This window comes from Barbus barbus (assembly GCF_936440315.1).
Source record: "Barbus barbus genome assembly, chromosome: 15".
Taxonomy (NCBI): domain Eukaryota; kingdom Metazoa; phylum Chordata; class Actinopteri; order Cypriniformes; family Cyprinidae; genus Barbus; species Barbus barbus.
This window is the reverse complement of record NC_136743.1, coordinates 31,303,377-31,323,494: the sequence shown is the minus strand read 5'-3', so window position 1 is coordinate 31,323,494 and position 20,118 is coordinate 31,303,377. Positions and strand designations below refer to the sequence as shown.

The window sequence follows — 20,118 nt, the reverse complement described above, 5'->3', positions numbered from 1 at the left end:
AAATCTATACTATGTTTAATAGGGAGCCAGTGCAGTGTTGACAGAACCGGGCTAATACGGTCATGCTTCCTGGTTCTAGTAAGGACTCTAGCTGCTGCATTTTGGACCAGCTGTCTGTTGATCAAGCGTGCAGAACAACCACCCAATAAAGCATTACAATAGTCTAACCTTGAGGTCATAAACGCATGAATTAGTATTTCTGCATTTGACGTTGAGAGCATAGGTCGCTATTTAGATATGTTTTTGAGATGGAAAAACGCAGTTTTACAGATGCTAGAAACATGTCTTTCAAATGAAAGATTGCTATCAAACAGCACACCTAGGTTCCTAACTGATGAAGAATTGACAGAGCAGCCGTCAAGTGTTAGATAGTGTTCTAGGTTATTACATGTGGGGGTTTTAAGTCTGATAATTAACACCTCTGTTTTTTCAGAATTTAGCAGTAAGAAGTTACCCGTCATCCAGTTTTTTATATCGACTATGCATTCCGTTAGTTTCTCAATTTGGTGTGTTTCACTGGGCCGCGAAGAAAAGGCAGACACCTGCCCTGTTCTCCTCACACATCAACTGAAGTTGTCTCCTCTGAAGTTGTTCTGTCTAATCCTGGCCTGTACCACGGTCAAGCCAGCCACGACAGAAATTATGCGCGTGTACTATGATCAGGGTAATTACAGGACAAACACAGAGAGAACGCTCATTCAGAGCGCTTTTCATCTAGACGCCCAGAATTGAGATATCATGACATTTTTCGTTATTTTTTTGTTTGTTTTTTGTACATCTGCTTTAATATTCATGTTATTTATTGCTGTCTTTGACATTTCTGTATTAGGCCTACTATATTATTCTACCTACATTTCATTGCAAGATTCATAGAAAAGGAGATATGGGACATTAATCGATTTAGAGGGGGTATTATGACTCCGTTTCTAATAAGTAGAAGAAATGAACGGTCAGTTCTTATAGAAGACATCCCATACTATATGCAGACCTCATAAGAAACCATTATACTGCAGCATTTTCAAGATATAGGACATTATTCGGTGTAGAGGGGTATAAAGACCCCATTTCTAATAAGTAGAAAAAAACAATAGTCAATTCTTATATAGGACATCCCATACTATATGCACAGCTCATATGAAACCATTTTACTGCAGCGTTTGGGACATTATTCGATTTAGAGGGGTATAAAGACCCCATTTCTAATAAGTAGAAGAAATGAATGGTCAGTTCTCATAGACAACATCCCATACTATGCTAGCAGTCAATTTAGCACCAGTTCAGTGTCTGTATGAGGCTGACATCTAGTGGACATTTCTATTATCTGGGAATTTACAGACACGCCTGTTTTTCTCTCAAACACAGAACCAGGAAGAGTCGGTGTAGAGAAACCGAAACTTAAGTGCTGTTGTCCTGCTTCTTTATATCAGCACTCACATGCAGGAAAATGGCAGAAGCCCGTATTTCAGAGGAGCAGTTCTTGTGTCCGGTGTGTCTGGATCTCCTGAAGGATCCAGTGACCATCCAGTGTGGACACAGTTACTGTAAGAGCTGTATTACAGACTGCTGGAATGAGGAGGATGAGAAGAGAGTCTACAGCTGCCCTCAGTGCAGACAGACCTTCAGTCCAAGACCTGCTTTATTTAAGAACGTGGTGTTTGCTGAAATGCTGGAGAAACTGAAGAAGACTAATCTTCAAAGTGCGGTTCCTGCTGGAGCTGGAGATGTTCAGTGTGACGTCTGTACTGGAAGAAAATACAAAGCTATCAAGTCCTGTCTGTTGTGTCTGGAATCTTACTGTGAAACTCATTTTGAGCGTCATGAGGAGTTTCATTCACGTAAGCCACACAAAGTGATCGAGGCCACTGGACGACTGCAGGAGATGATCTGCCAGAAACATGAGAAGCTCCTTGAGGTGTTCTGTCGCACTGATCAGAAATGTATATGTGTGCTGTGTACGATGGATGAACATAAAAACCACGACACTGTATCAGCTGCAGCACAGAGGACAGAGAAACAGGTATTTAACACTAGGAGACACTAAAGAAATTCTGCGTCAGCAGAAATGAACAGCAGCTGCTAGAAGAGTGCACAGAAACACTGTCAGTGTCAAGCTCCAAGTCTGTGTCTGTTTCACTTTTATACTTACACTTGCTGTGCCTTATGCTTCATGTTAATTCATGTACACTGGTGGTAAATGTTCAATCATCCCTTCTCAAGTTTGAATCTACAGACGTTTTCTGTGACATTGACTATCATGTGTTTGTCCTGCAGAAGCAGCTGAAGGAGACACAGAAGACGTTCCAGCAGAGAATCCAGCAGAGAGAGAAAGATCTCCAGCAGCTGAGAGAGGCTGTGGAGTCTCATAAGGTGAGTCTGGAGAAGAAGAGAAGTTTGTCTCCGTCTCAGTTCAGACTCACTGAAGCCTGAATCACTGTGTGTCCTAACAGCGCTCTGCACAGACAGCAGTGGAGGACAGTGAGAGGATCTTTACTGAGCTCATCCGCTCCATTGAGAGAAGCCGCTCTGAGCTGATACGGCTGATCAGAGATCAGGAAAAGCAAGCAGTGAGTGGAGCTGAAGGACGACTGGAGCGACTGGAGCAGGAGATCAATGATCTGAGGAGGAGAGACGCTGAGCTGGAGCAGCTTTCACACACACAGGATCACATCCAGTTCCTGCAGGTAACACAGATCTAGAAGAACAGCATCATAGTGGACTTGAGCAGATCCTGCTGTGACACCAGACTCACAGAGAAACATTTCATGAGAGTCTTATAATATAATCATCAGTCAGACTCTCATCTCACCATCTTCTTCTGAAAGAGATTAATGGCTTTCGTCTGTGGAAATCTCTCAGCTCAAATGGGTCTCATGTCACAACGTTTCTTTCACTTGTATAAGAGGCATCCCTGTGTGGAGTTGATGAGTTTTGATTTGTGTTTTCTGTAGAGTTTCCAGTCTCTCTCAGCTCCTCCTGAATCTACAGACGTAAATGATGATCTCTTCAATTCTTTTGATGGTCTGAGAGACAAACTGGAGGATTTCTGCAGAGAGGAGCTCAAGAAGATCTCAGACAGAGGTAAAGTCCTGCAGATTCATCTGCTCTCAGAAACCAGTCCATCATCATCTCATATCATGGAGAACATCATATTAGAAATGTGTTAGGAATGGATGCAGGATCATGAGAATCACACTGTTCATGTCTGTTGATTTCCACAGTCACATTCACCAACATTGTTCCCAGGACCAGGAACTACTTCCTACAATGTAAGTCAGTAAGAAAACAAGCAGATAAACTCTGTGTTCATGTTCTTCTGTAGAAGAGTTTTATAATTGATGATGTAAATGATGATTAGCACAGGATATCTGGTCATCTGAGACACTGATGATACCCTGAACATGAAGAGTTCAGCTACATGAACAGATCAAACAGATTCATAATTCCTGATTCTGATGTGTTTTATCTCCTTCAGATTCCCAGCAGCTCACTCTGGATCTGAACACAGTGAATAAACGCCTCCGTCTGTCTGAGAGAAACAGAGTGATTACTAACACTGACACAGTCCAGTCATATCCTGATCATCCAGCCAGATTTGATGAGTATCAGGTGTTGTGTAGAGAGAGTGTGTGTGGACGCTGTTACTGCGAGCTGCAGTGGAGTGGGAAATATGTGTTTATATCAGTGTCATATAAGAGCATCAGCAGGAAGGGACTGGGTGATGAGTGTGTGTTTGGACGTAATGATCAGTCCTGGAGTTTGATCTGCTCTCCCTCCAGATACTCATTCAGACACAATAACATATGGACTGATCTCTCTGTGAAGCCCATCAGCAGGAGAATAGGAGTGTTTGTGGATCACAGAGCAGGAACTCTGTCCTTCTACAGCGTCTCTGACACAATGACCCTCATCCACACAGTCCAGACCACATTCACTCAGACCCTCTATCCTGGGTTTTGGGTTGGTTCTGGATCATCAGTGAAACTGTGTTGATGATCAGAATAGACTGATGAGAGATGCTTTGAGCTGGATGATGAATCAGTAACAGTGAGATGTTATAGAGTCTCTTCTTTTCTCTTGATTACATTACTGCAGCTGAACTTCTGTCAGTGAAATAACACGAATCAGAATAAACGTGTGTAATAAATCCTCAAGATCAGCATGTGAGTGTGTTTTGTTGGGGAATAACAGTTAAAACCCATGGACCAGGTATGATGAACAAAGACCAGGAGTCAGAGATGCGATTAATTAAAGAAAAATTTACTGAAGAAGTTGTTTGCAGTTTCATCCGCAGAAGTCAGCTTTAACACTCACGATGGAGTTCGTAGGCCGCTCTGCTTTAAATTCAAAAACACCAGCAATTATACCCTAACAGAGGTTGCTAATTGCGTCAATGCATAAGTCATCAAAATTCTGAGTTCTACAACCTAGATAAACTTAGACAATTTCCACATATGGATGCAAGCTTGAAGCATATCTTCTGATGACTATTTTAGTGACAATTGATCAGAGGTCTGACGCAATGCGTCTCTCCAAAGACGTATATCTGATACGCTGGACATCGGCAGCTGACCGTTTGTCCTGGACTGTCTGAGCTTCTCCCTGTACAGACAGATACTAACACACATACGCAGAGAAACACTTATCTTACTTCAAGGTTGCCTCAGCACTAAACCTTATCGGGCATGATTACACACACAATGAGAGCAGCTTCTTAGAGAGTAGAAAGTCAGACTAAAGACAGGTTATTCTCTAATATGATTAATAATTATTCATAATAATATTATAATTCATATGATTATGAAGGCCATTGTAGATCTGCCATCCACTCCTTCAGTACCCCGTTTTAGACCGGTGTGGGGTCCAGTACCCCAGTCTGATCTACCAAGTGAGGTCACTACGGAAAGTACATTTCTGACATTTCTAGTAATAAACACATTCTTTCATACAAATACTTCCCTTTAACGTTCATCTACTTACTTAATCCCACTAGTTCTACTTGCACTAGTATTTCTTCACATAAAAAGTTATGTCCTTTCCAGTGAATCAGTCTGTGTGTCCCTCTAACTGGAAAAGTGTCCTCCATCCATATATGCTTTCATCAACACATCTTCGTAAATACCTCTCTTCCTACTACAGCTACTTCACACTTACTTTCTAAACAAAACATTTAGACAACAGCCTTACACTATCTATAATCTAAATACTAGGACTGGTTTTACAAAAACTATTATTGCCAATCCATTGCATAGAGCAAGAAGAGGGACTGAAAATCCACTCATTCATTCCTCATTAGAAACCATTTTTGGGTTCAAAACAAACTGGTAGTTTACTTCAAATAACCCACATTAAGCCATCTTTAAAACTAGAAATACAATACAACAATCAATATTTCCACTAAAACCAAGAATAGTTCCTAATTCTTAATTAATAGCCCTTTAATTAAGTTTCACCACAGATTTGCAATCATCATAGCCGTTCGAAATAACTGAACATAAACCTAAACGTGTTAACATTCGGTCGAAATGACATAGTACGTATCAAACTTACTTGTTTACTTCTTGTCATGCGTGTATTTTTATATCATGACATTACTGTTAATCATACTAAATTATTATTTTAATGCACATTTTGTCTATTATCTTACAATATTACTGTACTGAATTAACAGCATATTCAGAAGCACATCCTCAGGACCTTGTGTAAGGTCAGTTTGGTCCTCACTAACCTTGTCAGTTATGCTTACAGGTCAGCCGCCTGATCCAAGTGTTAAAAACCCTTCATTCATATTTATCATTCGGCAGTGATAATCATTTAATCCAAATTTTTATAAACTGAACAAAAACAGACAGATTCACAATCCTATCAAACAATACTATTCCTCAGATCTAAACTGATCCAAATATTCATTAAAACACATCCTCAGTTCCTGTTAAACAGTGTACATTATCAAAAAGCCCTGTCCGTGTTCACAATAATTATCTTAATTTAATTTGACTTGACAGGTGTTCATAAACAGTTCCATATAGTTACAATTTTATTGTTCATAACATTAATTTTAGTTACTATATTTCATTTCATTATAACTACTTGTCACTGTATTTCTCCATCAATGGTTAGCCAGCAGATCCAAAAGTTTACCTCTGTTCTACATAAACCAAACTACTGCATCACTCAGACCTTGAGGACACACACAGACAGCCTTATAGCTGCTTTTGACTTCAACCCATATGACCTGATTCACTCCTTTGTTTTCCCACCAGCCTTTCTTTGTGTGAGGGTCCTCTCTCTGGATAATTTGTTTAGTGCCTTGATCAATGTGTCAAGTCTAGTCCGTCAAGTCTAACATGTTTACCTTTAACCATTCAAATAACAAAGTGTAAAATCCAAATCATATAAACACTCTTAAGCATATTAATCCAGAGAGTGATTCAAATCAGCATTATAAAGGACAAAAGAAGTCATTATTACCCATAGCAGACAGAGCTGGATAACCAATCCACTCACAGCTCGTCCCATGTTCGGCATTCTCTTAGATTCACTCAGAATTATAAACTTCTGTAAAGTTTGCAATATACACAAAACAGGAACATAGTCGTCCCCCAAAATATAGAGGATTCATCCTCACGCACGCATATATACTACACACATGAATATTGAAACAGCTCCTATTCAAGGTTTAAATTAAAAGGATTTAAACTTAACATTTTCCAATCAGTTTTACCTAGTTTGTACGTAGTCTCTTAGTTTGTAGATTGGGTACTGCATTTTCTCAGATGCATACAATAGAGAGTGGAACACCTCAGGGTAGCGTTAGCAGTCCAGTTCTGTTTAACTTAATGATTAATGACATTTTTTCAATGGTTGATAGTGGGATAGGAAGATCGTTGTATGCAGATGATGGTGTGTTGTGGAAAAGAGTGCGTAATGTTGTGTATGTGGAAAGGTGTATGCAGACTGCTGTTAATAATGTAGAGAATTGGGCAAATGAATGGGGTTTCCGGTTTTCTGTAGCAAAAACTCAGGCGATATGTTTTAATAAAAGAAGAACCAATCCTACAGTTAATATTAACATGTATGATCAAGAGTTGGAGCAATCATCAGTTGTTCGATTTCTAGGAATATGGATGGATTCAAAGTTGAATTTTAAAATCCATATCCAGAAATTGGTGGACAAATGCAAAAAAGCGTTAAATGTTATGAGATGTCTAGCAGGAGTTGATTGGGGACTTAGACAGTCACTTAAAAGAATATATTGTGCTCTGATAAGATTGGTTATTGATTATGGCAGCATGGTATATAGCTCTGCATGTAAAACACAACTTTTAAAATTAGAGGCAATACAATCACAAGCAATGCGAATTTGTTGTGGAGCGTTTAGCTCATCCCCATTATCAGCAGTTCATGTAGAGATGGGAGAGATGCCTCAAGAAATTCGTAGGCTCAAATTAAGGATGAGGTACTGGATAAGTATTATTATTATTTTTTGAATAAGTAGCTTTTTGTTTCTAAACTTCCTATTCATTGTGCGCTTCACACTCCTTTCCAGTAGGTGGCGGGAATGCACCTTTTAAGTTGGTTTGCCAACCGCCATTAAATCCTAAAAGAAGAAGAAGACGACTGGAGCTCAGTCTCGGTACGTGTTTGTTTGTTCATTTGCTGTCTTTAGTGTCTTAATGATCTTAAATTAAGCGTTCCTTCAACATCTGCTTTAGGACAATTAACCTAGAGGTTTTACTACAGTAACCATAGTTTAACTTTGGTATTTGTAATAAAACCACATTAGGCGAAGCTCAAATGCACCATTGTTTTATTTGCTGTAATTACTAATGTAACAGTGTCCAGCATACTACAATAGTTATATGCTTATTATATCTAACTATTGGAGTATGCTGGGCACTTTTGAAAGATGCATAAAATCGGTTAAATCTCACAGTTTATTAAATGGAGCTAAATTGAAGTGTTAGATATTAATATAATGTTATATATATACTTAAATGAGTCTAAACAAATATATTTATATCTGACATTAACGTTTCTGAATGTTCTCGAAGTTAATTTTCTTAATTTCCGTGCAATTCTGCTCTGATTTTTAGTTTGATCAGATCATTGTATATTTATAATACATATTATATAAATCTTGTAATAATCCTGATGTGTTTGTGTTCAGATGTTGAAGATGAAGGCGCAGGTGGATGTGGTCTGCTGTAAATCAGTAGGAACGGATCTGTCCATGCTGGATATTGAGGATTTCATCACAGAAATCTGTCGGCTGAAGAAAGAGGTGGCTTCACTGGAGACAAAGCTGAGAGAAAGAGGAGACAAACTGAACAGAGAGGTTTGAACAGCTCTTCATTTCATCCTTCAGCTCAATCACTGTCGGTTCTTTTAAATTTAGTTCACCCCAAAATTAAAATAGTCAATAATTACTGACCCTCATGTCATTCCAAACCTGTAAGACCTTAACAAATTAAGATATGTTTAGTTTTCTGACCCTCCATAGACAGAAACACAACAAACGTTCCCAGGCTCAGAAACGTAGGAAAGACATGGCTAAAACAGTCCATGTGCCATCAGGGGTTCAACTGTAATTATATGACGGCACGAGGATACTTTTCTGCACAAAGAAAACAAAAAGGCAGCAGCAGCTATTTCCACTAAGTGAAGATAGTATATTTTCTTAGCAATAGATGCGTAAGTGCAAATAGTAGTATTTTTATCAATATGCTATTTACACTTAATGGCAATTATGTGCACCTCAGTACCATAGTACATTATAAAACAGTATGCAATAATTACGTATTGAGTGTAAATTATTATTTTAATTCAAATTAGGTGCAGCAGCGTGTGATGCTACTGACGCACTGCGCCTTGTTTACAAGAGGAGGAGGATGCATGCTGTATGCAAGCTATTGAGTTCTGCATTGATTGTGCTTTAAGTCTTGGTGAAGTCACACATAAAAGTGCATTACCAACAGATGAGAGACTTACCTTTCACACTTAGTATATAAACGATTGAGAGCGACTGAAGCTATGGCTGCATGGGGAGATCGTTGAAGGTGTTCAGTCTCTGAATCATCAGCAGAATCACACCCATTTGAACAGAAGAAAATAGCAGAATAATGTTTTTGCACAACAAAAAGTATTCTCATAGCTTTGTAATAATTAGGGTTCAACCACTGATACCACATGGACTGTTTATCTGATGTCCTTACTACGTTGCTGGGCCTGGGAAAATTTCAGTTGCATTGCTGTCTATGCTCTCGGATTTGATCAAAAATATCTTAATTTCTCTTCCAAAAGTAAATGAAGGTCTTACGGGTTTGGAACGACATGAGGGCGAGTAATTAATTTAATTTTGGGGTGAACTATCCCTTTACGGTTCAAAGTTGATTCATGAGCGTCAGATTCGATTGATATCAGATTCTGTGTTGATGAACTGACTGTGTTTGTCAGGATGTGGAGAAGGTTTCAGTGCGTGTGACTGATGGGACAGAAGCTCAGGATTCAGTCTGGAGCGTCAGAGATCAGAGATCCAGAGACACACAGGACTCAGAGCTCAGCCTCACTTTACTCTGTTATACTGACGCTCAGGATCATGAATCCACTGATCAAACCTCTGACTGTAACGCTGGAGAACAGCAGACGCCGCTGAAGATGTGCTCCGTCAAACTGGTGGACTGCAGGAACCTGATAGAGAGCAGAGCAGAAGAAACCACCGCAGAGCAACAACAACAGAGTCATGAGGAAGAGCAGGAGGATGATGAGAATAATGGGAATGATGATGATGATGAAGATGAAGACTTCATTCCTCCAGGTTTGTTTCTTCCTTTTATGACACTTGAATGTGAGCAGAGTCTCTTCAGGATCAGGTTCATTGTCTGATCAGGTTTGAGAGAATCTTATTTGGGAATATAATGGCAAATTATAGTATTTTTATAATTTTTCTTCTCCGTTAAGATATTGATCTAGAACTTGTTTTTTTTAAGAGTTACAGATTGTCTGTTATTAAGGCTGCACGATTTGACCAAAAATAAAATTTCAATTATTTTTGTCATGATAAAATTGTAGTTAAATTATAAAATCGTGAAAGAAATAGATTTCGATTGCAATAATGCTATTATACTGCAAAATTACATTATAAATATAGTGAAATGGCTAGTGAATGTTGCATTTCCAAACTCATCAATATGTCTATGCATGAGTTTATTTAATGAACTTGCAGAGTTTCACACAAACTCTTTTCAAATATATTTTGAAACCCAGAAATATATAACCATTTTGTTCATTTCAGATGACAAAGATTGTTCAGCTTCTGATGGAGAAACAGCGTTAACATCAAAAGAGCAGCTGACGGTCAAGAGTTTTTCTTGTGCCACCTGTGGAAAAACACTGAGTACACAGGGTCATTTAGCGAGACACGAGAGAACACACACAGAACAGAAAGATTTCACCTGCAGGAGATGCAACATCAGGTTTCCTACCGCAGAAGAGAGGAAGCTTCATTTAAAAGAGCACAGCAGGAAGAAGGAGTTTCACTGCGAACAGTGTGGGAAGGTTTTTTTCACTACTGCTCAGAATATGAAAATTCATATGAAGACACACAATAAAAAGTCTTTCCAATGCAACGAATGCAAAAAGTATTTCAGCACCAAAGGAAACCTTGATGCTCACAAGCGAATCCACACGGGAGACAGACCTTACAAGTGCCCTCACTGCGAGAAGACCTATAACCACGGATCTCACCTGAAGAAACATGTGCGTGTTCACACCAATGAGAGGCCGTACCAGTGCAGTGAATGTGGAAAAACCTTCACAGACTCAAGCTCTCTAAAGTCACACCAGAAAATCCACTCTGATGAGAAACCGTTTCAGTGCAAGCACTGTGACAGACGATTCCGTCACAAATCCTACTTGAGTTGTCACGAGAGGACTCACACCGGAGAGAAACCGTATCTGTGCTCATACTGCGGGAAGAGCTTTGCTAGTCCAGCTCATTTTGTATTTCACAAGCGAGTTCACACTGGAGAAAAACCATATCACTGCAGCATCTGTGAGAAGAGTTTCAGTAAACATAGTACTTTACAAAACCACAAGAGGACTCATAGCAGAGAAAGACCGTTCAAATGCTCTCAATGTGAAAAGACGTTTGCTCGATCAGACGTCCTGAAGGTCCATCAGCGAGTTCATACAGGAGATAAACCTTACTCCTGCTCCATCTGCGGCGAGAGATTTGCTTATTTAGGTAGTTTTCAGACCCACCAGAACAAACACGCTAAAGAACAAACTGCTCCAGAATCATCAGAGTGACTTTCATCAGTCAGACATTGAGCTATAGTGTCAGTATAGGGGCAGTGAGCTTTCATGTGTTGGATTGAATCAAACGCTGTATATAAAGTAATGTTTGACAGAGTAGAGCAAACCTGGGCTTTGTACGGCCCCCGGGCCACATCTGGCCCTCTGGCTATCCTTGACCGGCCCACATGGGGTAGTTCATGAATCGTGAATTAAAAGGCAATTGCAAATATGCCTAGGTGTAATTATGCAATATAACCGCACTGCTTTTATTTTCAAGACAACAGCTTTGTTTCCTGATAATGAAACAAGTTTTGAGTTGAGTTGAGTTTGAGATTTTATTTCTGTAAACTTATAAAAACAACAAAACTTTGCTTTTGTGAAATGTCAGAAAAAAAGAACTGAAAATCAGCAGCGTACGGCTTGTTTAAAATGTCTACTTTTAAAAGAACCAATTCAAAAACAAATATTTCCTGATTATTGTAATCTGTGTGAAGGTTGCATTTCTCTCTAAAGGCACGTCCAGTACTCTGGAGATGAGAGAAAATTAATAAACACATTCTTAATCATTAGGCGACTTGTATGGTGGCAACCTTTATACGTGTGCTTTAGCATGGAATTGAAGCTCATTGGATTATTAGCTTTAATGTAAACATGCAATTAGTTAATAATGACTTAAATGAATGAGCAGTTAAATTGTTGAGGGCAGTCCTGTTAAATACCAGCTAGACGTCTCTGTTAAAGTTTTCCGTTGTTGGATAAATTCTGCTTTCAGAACTGTCACGTCTGTAACGGAGAGATGTCCGTCTGTGATATTGATTTTTCCTCTGAAACACAAAAACAAATTTATTTAAATAAAAAAATAGCCTATGTGGGCTATATGTTATGTTGTGAATAGCCAACCCTTTCCATCCGGCAGATATCGTTGCTTCTGGGCTGTGCATGCATTGTAAATCACAGAAAGTTTACAATGAGGCCTGCTGTCTCCCAAAAACTTGGGTCTTTTTTTGTCACGTCCGTAACACGTGTAGTCTATCCTATTTTCCTGATACTTTACTGATGTCTGGACTCTATTTTCAGCGGTTTAGATAAATATAAAGAGATGGTCCAATGTAGCTATGTAGTTTTTGTGAATGTTCATTAGCTAGCTGTATAATTGTGTGCTCCACATTTTCATTGTGTGATTGTAATGTTTCATTTATAGAGAGATATAAAATATATTGGGCAGAACTGAGTTAAGTGTATTGATCCTTGGGGAAATTAATTGCCTGCCCCTGGAGTAGAGCAATAGTTTTATATTAAACCACACAGAACTATGAAAAATCCTCAAAATAAAATACTACAATAATATGAGCACATGGATTTCATAAGGCTGTTATTCATGTTTTATGTGGTGAAATGGCGTAAAGAATGAGAGTCACTGGCTATTGCACTCTGTTTTTTCATTGCTGGGAGGGATTCATTTGATAAAGAGCGAGCCTTAATTATCCATTTCATCACTGTTCGTCCTGAGCATTTATGCCGCCAAGGTAAGTTATTTACAGGATAATTAAAAAATTGTTTTGTGGCAGCTACTTTAACTTCACTGTAATGCCAGATAGAATTAAAGCATATGTTTATGGGATATTTGGAGTATTGACCTCATGCGAAAGTCTGAAAATCTTCTCGGGGGATGATGCTCTCGGGGTACCTATAAGGAGGGGGCTCTGGCATGCAGTCAGACCCAGCAAGCTCCTCACCAGGGTTTTCCATCTCTGTTGTGGGTGGCTGTAACTCGTTTGTCCTTTTTTAACCCAGCATTTTTTAGAGAGTAAGTAAACTTTGGCCTTAAGGGAGTGGACAACAAAAAGATGGTCCCGGCTGCATATTGTCTTTGCGGGCCTTTTCCAATGCAAAATATTTCTCATAGTTGTTGATGCACACAACAAGTGGATAGAGGTGTTTTTGATGAGTTCCATGTCATTGCCAGCAGTTATTAACACACCGAGACTGCTTTTCACAGTGCATGGGTTGCCCGATGTCATTTGCCGAGAGCAATGGTATTCGTCTCATCACTACAGCACCTTGTCAACTGAGCTGAATTGGACAAGCTGAACGCGTGGTACAGACAACCAATGAGGCCCTGTCTCGCATCACCAAGGGCGAGTGGCAGACCCGAATTGCTCGTTTCGTACATTAGAAGTTACTCCAGGGATTCTCAGTGGATTCCTGGGGTCATCATTGATGGTACCCTCAGTGGGCCCATCAAGTCCCGAGTCAGATTCCCCAACACCATTAAACACATCAGTTTGTTTCAAAAACTCAATCATGTCTTTCTGACTGTACAAGTTGAAGGGGTACACTGAAATTAAATGTGCATTTTTTTGTTTGTTTATTTGAATGAGAACAGCAGGTGCAGATAGAATAAGCGCTTTTGGTAACACTTTAGAATACGGATCCTTTGTTAATGAATAACTACAGGAACAAGTCACTAATGCACTAATAACATTGTAGTAACTACTATTACCTAACAAGAAACTATGATTAGTGATTTAATAAGTAATAGCGCTCAGTTTAAACTGGTAGTTCACTATTAGCTAATCAATAGCTACTATTTTTTTATATATCCTGAAGAACTACTAAGAACTACTGTATACAGGTTCATATTTAATGTGAATTATGCATAATGTATAATTGATTCTAAAATGAATATGATGGTAACCCACTAGTAATGACTCAAGAATTATCTAATTCTTTTAAAGAAACTACTAACTACTTGGATCATTATTCTAAAGTGAAAAGCATCATAACTCCCTAATACTGACTGACGTGATTTAAAGCTTTTGAGATATATGTGAGGTTTTGGATAGTAATGACTCAAGTGTTACTACATCCTTCTGAAGAAATGACTAATTATTTGGATCAGTATTCTAAAGAGAAGATCACGGTAACCCACTAGTAATGATTTAAGTGTTACTAAATCTAGCAAAATGAATTAGTCAAAGTCGTGACGTATTGTCAAGTGTGGTGACCCATACTCGAAATTGGTGCTCTGCGTTTAACCCATCCAAGTGCACACACACAGCAGTGAGTAGTGAACAAATGCACACACACACACACACACACACCGTGAACACACACCCGGAGCAGTGGGCAGCCATGCTGCGGCGCCCGGGGAGCAGTTGTGGGTTCGGTGTCTTGCTCAAGGGCACCTCAGTCGTGGTATTGAGGGTGGAGAGAGCGCTGGACACTCACTCCCCCCACCTACAATTCCTGCCGGCCCGAGACTCGAACCCACAACCTTTGGATTACGAGTCCGACTCTCTAACCATTAGGCCACGACTTCCCCAATTACTAACCAGAACCTTACAAAAAAACCTTAAAAGTTTACTCTTCACTTTAGAATACTGATCCAAATAATTAATAATTCCTTATGAAGAATTTGGTAATACTTGAGTCATTACTAGTGGATTACCATGATCTTTACTTTAGAATTAATTATACATTATGTATTATTCATATTAATTATGAACCTATATAGAGTAGTTCAGTAGTTCTTAGGGAGGTATGAAAAAATAATAGTTATTGATTAGCTAATAGTGAACTATCACATTTGACTAAGCACTATTACTTCATTAATCAGAGTTTCTTGTTAGTTACTAATAGTTACTAGAGTGCTAATATTGTGTTACTCATGTGTTCTTGTGTAGTTATTCATTAATGATGGAACAGTATTCTAAAGTGTTACCGCGCTTTTAATATAAACTCGCAACTCTGACTTTTTCGCACCATTAAACCACTCTCTGTGTAATTTCTGTGTTTTGCGCTCGTGTTGGACACCATTACAGCTGTTATTACAATAACGAGATAGAAGCTGCCTCAAACTCAGAACTATAAAGAAATGAAGAATGTGTCTGAAAGCCCGGCGGTAATGGTACTGTCCAACACGAGCGCAAAACACAGAAATAAAGAAGAATGAGTCATTTTTATGTTTGTTCAAAAATCATATTCGGACGCAACATTCATCCAGTTCAATATATATTTCATCTATAGCAAATTGAGCAAAGCCTTACACGGAGAGTGATTTAATGGTGCGAGAAAGTCAGAGTTGTGAGATATAAACTCGGAATTGCGTGAAAAAAAGTCAGAATTCTGAGATAAAAAAAATCCTTTTTTTGATCTTAGGAAATATTCTAATATTTTGAGATGCTGATTTGATTTTGATTGAGTTAAATCTCTTTTTTGGCTCATTTTATCTGTAAAAGAAAAAGTGCCTAATAATTCTGCACACATGAATATACTGTAAGGAGTTTTTCACTTCCAGCCTTCATGGACAATATATCACTTATAAATGATTAAATACTAAATTAATAGTTAGATTGGTGTGGTTTGAAATGGATAAAATGTGCTTGGAAAAAATATGATCAGAATATCAACGTGCCTTATAATTCTGCACACGGTGTAGTTCAGTGTCTGTATGAGGCTGACATCTAGTGGACATTTCTATTATCTGGGAATTTACAGACACGCCTGTTTTTCTCTCAAACACAGAACCAGGAAGAGTCGGTGTAGAGAAACCGAAACTTAAGTGCTGTTGTCCTGCTTCTTTATATCAGCACTCACATGCAGGAAAATGGCAGAAGCCCGTATTTCAGAGGAGCAGTTCTTGTGTCCGGTGTGTCTGGATCTCCTGAAGGATCCAGTGACCATCCAGTGTGGACACAGTTACTGTAAGAGCTGTATTACAGACTGCTGGAATGAGGAGGATGAGAAGAGAGTCTACAGCTGCCCTCAGTGCAGACAGACCTTCAGTCCAAGACCTGCTTTAGCTACAAACACTGTGCTGGCTGAACTTCAAAGTGTGGTTCCTGCTGGAGCTGGAGATGTTCAGTGTGACGTCTGTACTGGAAGAAAATACAAAGCCGTCAAGTCCTGTCTGGTGTGTCTGAACTCTTACTGTCAGAATCACCTCGAACAACATGAGAGTTTCTTTAAAGGAAAGAAACACAATCTGACTGAAGCCACTGGACGACTGCAGGAGATGATCTGCCAGAAACATGAGAAGCTCCTTGAGGTTTTCTGTCGCACTGATCAGAAATGTATATGTGTGCTGTGTACGATGGATGAACATAAAAACCACGACACTGTATCAGCTGCAGCACAGTGGACAGAGAAACAGGTATTTAACACTAGGAGACACTAAAGAAATTCTGCGTCAGCAGAAATGAACAGCAGCTGCTAGAAGAGTGCACAACAACATCTTGAAGAGTTTTACTGAGTTTGTTGAAAATGCACCATAAACGTTTATCAACCCAATCTTTCATAAAATAGGCCTTGAGTAATCAACATAAAATAATGGATTTATTATACAGTATATACCATCTGTCAGTCAAAATACAAGTTAAATGCTGTAAGAGATTATTTATGTTCAGTAAATCTAAATCTACATCATTTTATGCCTTTTGTTCATTTATTTTCTGTGTAGAGCCACAGCTTAATTATGCAGAACAGAAACACTGTCAGTGTCAAGCTCCAAGTCTGTGTCTGTTTCACTTTTATACTTACACTTGCGGTGCCTTATGCTTCATGTTAATTCATGTACACTGGTGGTAAATGTTCAATCATCCCTTCTCAAGTTTGAATCTACAGACGTTTTCTGTGACATTGACTATCATGTGTTTGTCCTGCAGAAGCAGCTGAAGGAGACACAGAAGACGTTCCAGCAGAGAATCCAGCAGAGAGAGAAAGATCTCCAGCAGCTGAGAGAGGCTGTGAAGTCTCATAAGGTGAGTCTGGAGAAGAAGAGAAGTTTGTCTCAGTCTCAGTTCAGACTCACTGAAGCCTAAATCACTGTGTGTCCTAACAGCGCTCTGCACAGACAGCAGTGGAGGACAGTGAGAGGATCTTTACTGAGCTCATCCGCTCCATTGAGAGAAGCCGCTCTGAGCTGATACGGCTGATCAGAGATCAGGAAAAGCAAGCAGTGAGTCGAGCTGAAGGACGACTGGAGCGACTGGAGCAGGAGATCAATGATCTGAGGAGGAGAGACGCTGAGCTGGAGCAGCTTTCACACACACAGGATCACATCCAGTTCCTGCAGGTAACACAGATCTAGAAGAACAGCATCATAGTGGACTTGAGCAGATCCTGCTGTGACACCAGACTCACAGAGAAACATTTCATGAGAGTCTTATAATATAATCATCAGTCAGGCTCTCATCTCACCATCTTCTTCTGAAAGAGATTAATGGCTTTCGTCTGTGGAAATCTTGCTCGAATGGGTCTCATATCAGAACGTTTCTTTCACTTGTATAAGAGGCATCCCTGTGTGGAGTTGATGAGTTTTGATTTGTGTTTTCTGTAGAGTTTCCAGTCTCTCTCAGCTCCTCCTGAATCTACAGACGTAAATGATGATCTCTTCAATTCTTTTGATGGTCTGAGAGAATCTGTTCATCAGCTGAGAGACAAACTGGAGGATTTCTGCAGAGAGGAGCTCAAGAAGATCTCAGACAGAGGTAAAGTCCTGCAGATTCATCTGCTCTCAGAAACCAGTCCATCATCATCTCATATCATGGAGAACATCATATTAGAAATGTGTTAGGAATGGATGCAGGATCATGAGAATCACACTGTTCATGTCTGTTGATTTCCACAGTCACATTCACCAACATTGTTCCCAGGACCAGGAACCACTTCCTACAATGTAAGTCAGTAAGAAAACAAGCAGATAAACTCACTGAGTGTGTTCATGTTCTTCTGTAGAAGGAGAAAGAAGAGTTTTATAATTTATTTAAATGATGATTAGCACAGGATATGTGGTCATCTGTACTGAGACACTGATGATACCCTGAACATGAAGAGTTCAGCTACATGAAAAGATCAAACAGATTCATAATTCCTGATACTGATGTGTTTTATCTCCATCAGATTCCCAGCAGCTCACTCTGGATCTGAACACAGCATTTAAACTCCTCCGTCTGTCTGAGAGAAACAGAGTGATTACTAACACTGGCACAGATCAGCCGTATCCTGATCATCCAGACAGATTTGATGGTTATCCTCAGGTGTTGTGTAGAGAGAGTGTGTGTGGACTCTGTTACTGGGAGCTGCAGTGGAGTGCTGGTAAATATAGTAGTGTGTCTATATCAGTGTCATATAAGAGCATCACGAGGAAGGGACGGGGTAATCACGGGGAGTGTTTCTTTGGATATAATGATCAGTCCTGGAGTTTGCGCTGCTATCCCTCCAAATACTCATTCATACACAATAACATAGAGGCTGTTCTCCCTGTAAAGTCCATCAGCAGTAGAATAGGAGTGTTTGTGGATCACAGAGCAGGAACTCTGTCCTTCTACAGCGTCTCTGACACAATGACCCTCATCCACACAGTCCAGACCACATTCACTCAGACCCTCTATCCTGGAATTTATGTTGGTCTTGGATCATCAGTGAAACTGTGTTGATGAATCAGAATAGACTGATGAGAGATTCTACCCATAATGCTTTAAGCTGCATGATAAATCAGTAACAGTGAGATGTTATAGAGTCTCTTCTTTTCTCTTGATTACATTAATACTGCAGCTGAACTTCTGTCAGTGAAATAACATCAGAATAAATGTGTGTAATAAATCCTCATATAGACAGTAAGACCAGTGTGTGTGTGTGAGTCCTGCTGAGTGACCGTGTGTTTCTGTGTTTCCTCAACCACTATTTGTGTTGATGGAAATCACTTTAAGGGAAGTCGTGGCCTAATAGTTAGTGAGTCGGACTCGTAACCCAAAGGTCGCGGGTTCGAGTCTCGGGCCGGCAGGGATTGTAGGTGGGGGCAGTGAATGTACAGTCCTCCTCCTCAATACCATGACTGATGTGCCCTTGAGCAAGGCACCGAACCCCCAACTTCTCCCTGAGCGCCGCAGCATAAATGGCTCCAGGTGTGTGTTCACGGTGTGTGTGTGTGGGTCACCGTACTTCGTCATATGTCACTTCACTTCACTAATTTAGTTAATAATATACAGTCAGGTCCATAAATATTGGGACATCGACACAATTCTAACATTTTTGGCTCTATACACCACCACAATGGATTTCAAATGAAACGAACAAGATGTGCTTTAACTGCAGACTGTCAGCTTTAATTTGAGGGTATTTACATCCAAATCAGGTGAACGGTGTAGGAATTACAACAGTTTGCATATGTGCCTCCCACTTGTTAAGGGACCAAAAGTAATGGGACAATTGGCTTCTCAGCTGTTCCATGGCCAGGTGTGTGTTACTCCCTCATTATCCCAATTACAATGAGCAGATAAAAGGTCCAGAGTTCATTTCAAGTGTGCTATTTGCATTTGGAATCTGTTGCTGTCAAGATGAGATCCAAAGAGCTGTCACTATCAGTGAAGCAAGCCATCATTAGGCTGAAAAAACAAAACAAACCCATCAGAGAGATAGCAAAAACATTAGGCGTGGCCAAAACAACTGTTTGGAGCATTCTTAAAAAGAAGGAACGCACCGGTGAGCTCAGCAACACCAAAAGACCCGGAAGACCACGGAAAACAACTGTGGTGGATGACCGAAGAATTCTTTCCCTGGTGAAGAAAACACCCTTCACAACAGTTGGCCAGATCAAGAACACTCTCCAGGAGGTAGGTGTATGTGTGTCAAAGTCAACAATCAAGAGAAGACTTCACCAGAGTCAATACAGAGGGTTCACCACAAGATGTAAACCATTGGTGAGCCTCAAAAACAGGAAGGCATCTAAAAAAGCCTTCACAGTTCTGGAACAACATCCTATGGACAGATGAGACCAAGATCAACTTGTACCAGAGTGATGGGAAGAGAAGAGTATGGAGA

The 20,118-nt window shown here is 39.7% G+C and overlaps 2 protein-coding genes across 2 annotated transcripts; both read left to right on the top strand.

The window, feature by feature from the left end:
* Nucleotides 1–1,370: 1,370 nt before the first annotated feature.
* LOC306881619 (uncharacterized protein) lies at nucleotides 1,371–18,910 on the top strand. Its single transcript, XM_079435786.1, has 12 exons — nucleotides 1,371–2,017; nucleotides 2,272–2,367; nucleotides 2,448–2,681; nucleotides 2,949–3,078; nucleotides 3,219–3,266; nucleotides 3,473–3,985; nucleotides 15,861–16,450; nucleotides 16,962–17,057; nucleotides 17,138–17,371; nucleotides 17,636–17,786; nucleotides 17,927–17,974; nucleotides 18,199–18,910. Exons 1-12 carry the CDS (start codon nucleotides 1,445–1,447, stop codon nucleotides 18,732–18,734), a joined length of 3,249 nt encoding a protein of 1,082 aa, XP_079291912.1. The 5' UTR covers nucleotides 1,371–1,444; the 3' UTR covers nucleotides 18,735–18,910.
* Nucleotides 7,469–12,641, top strand: LOC306881389 (uncharacterized protein). Its single transcript, XM_079435478.1, has 4 exons — nucleotides 7,469–7,633; nucleotides 8,168–8,335; nucleotides 9,454–9,814; nucleotides 10,292–12,641. Exons 2-4 carry the CDS (start codon nucleotides 8,168–8,170, stop codon nucleotides 11,305–11,307), a joined length of 1,545 nt encoding a protein of 514 aa, XP_079291604.1. The 5' UTR covers nucleotides 7,469–7,633; the 3' UTR covers nucleotides 11,308–12,641.
* Nucleotides 18,911–20,118: the final 1,208 nt, after the last annotated feature.

What these genes read in the sequence shown, in the direction of transcription:
- LOC306881389 (XM_079435478.1), top strand. Translation starts at nt 8,168, where the DNA reads ATGTTGAAGATGAAGGCGCAGGTGGATGTGGTCTGCTGTAAATCAGTA. An exon ending in GAGACAAACTGAACAGAGAG is followed by an intron (nt 8,336 to 9,453) that starts GTTTGAACAGCT and finishes TGTGTTTGTCAG; the next exon opens with GATGTGGAGAAGGTTTCAGT. An exon ending in TGAAGACTTCATTCCTCCAG is followed by an intron (nt 9,815 to 10,291) that starts GTTTGTTTCTTC and finishes TGTTCATTTCAG; the next exon opens with ATGACAAAGATTGTTCAGCT.
- LOC306881619 (XM_079435786.1), top strand. Translation starts at nt 1,445, where the DNA reads ATGGCAGAAGCCCGTATTTCAGAGGAGCAGTTCTTGTGTCCGGTGTGT. An exon ending in CAGGAACTACTTCCTACAAT is followed by an intron (nt 3,267 to 3,472) that starts GTAAGTCAGTAA and finishes TATCTCCTTCAG; the next exon opens with ATTCCCAGCAGCTCACTCTG. An exon ending in TGGATCATCAGTGAAACTGT is followed by an intron (nt 3,986 to 15,860) that starts GTTGATGATCAG and finishes CCGAAACTTAAG; the next exon opens with TGCTGTTGTCCTGCTTCTTT.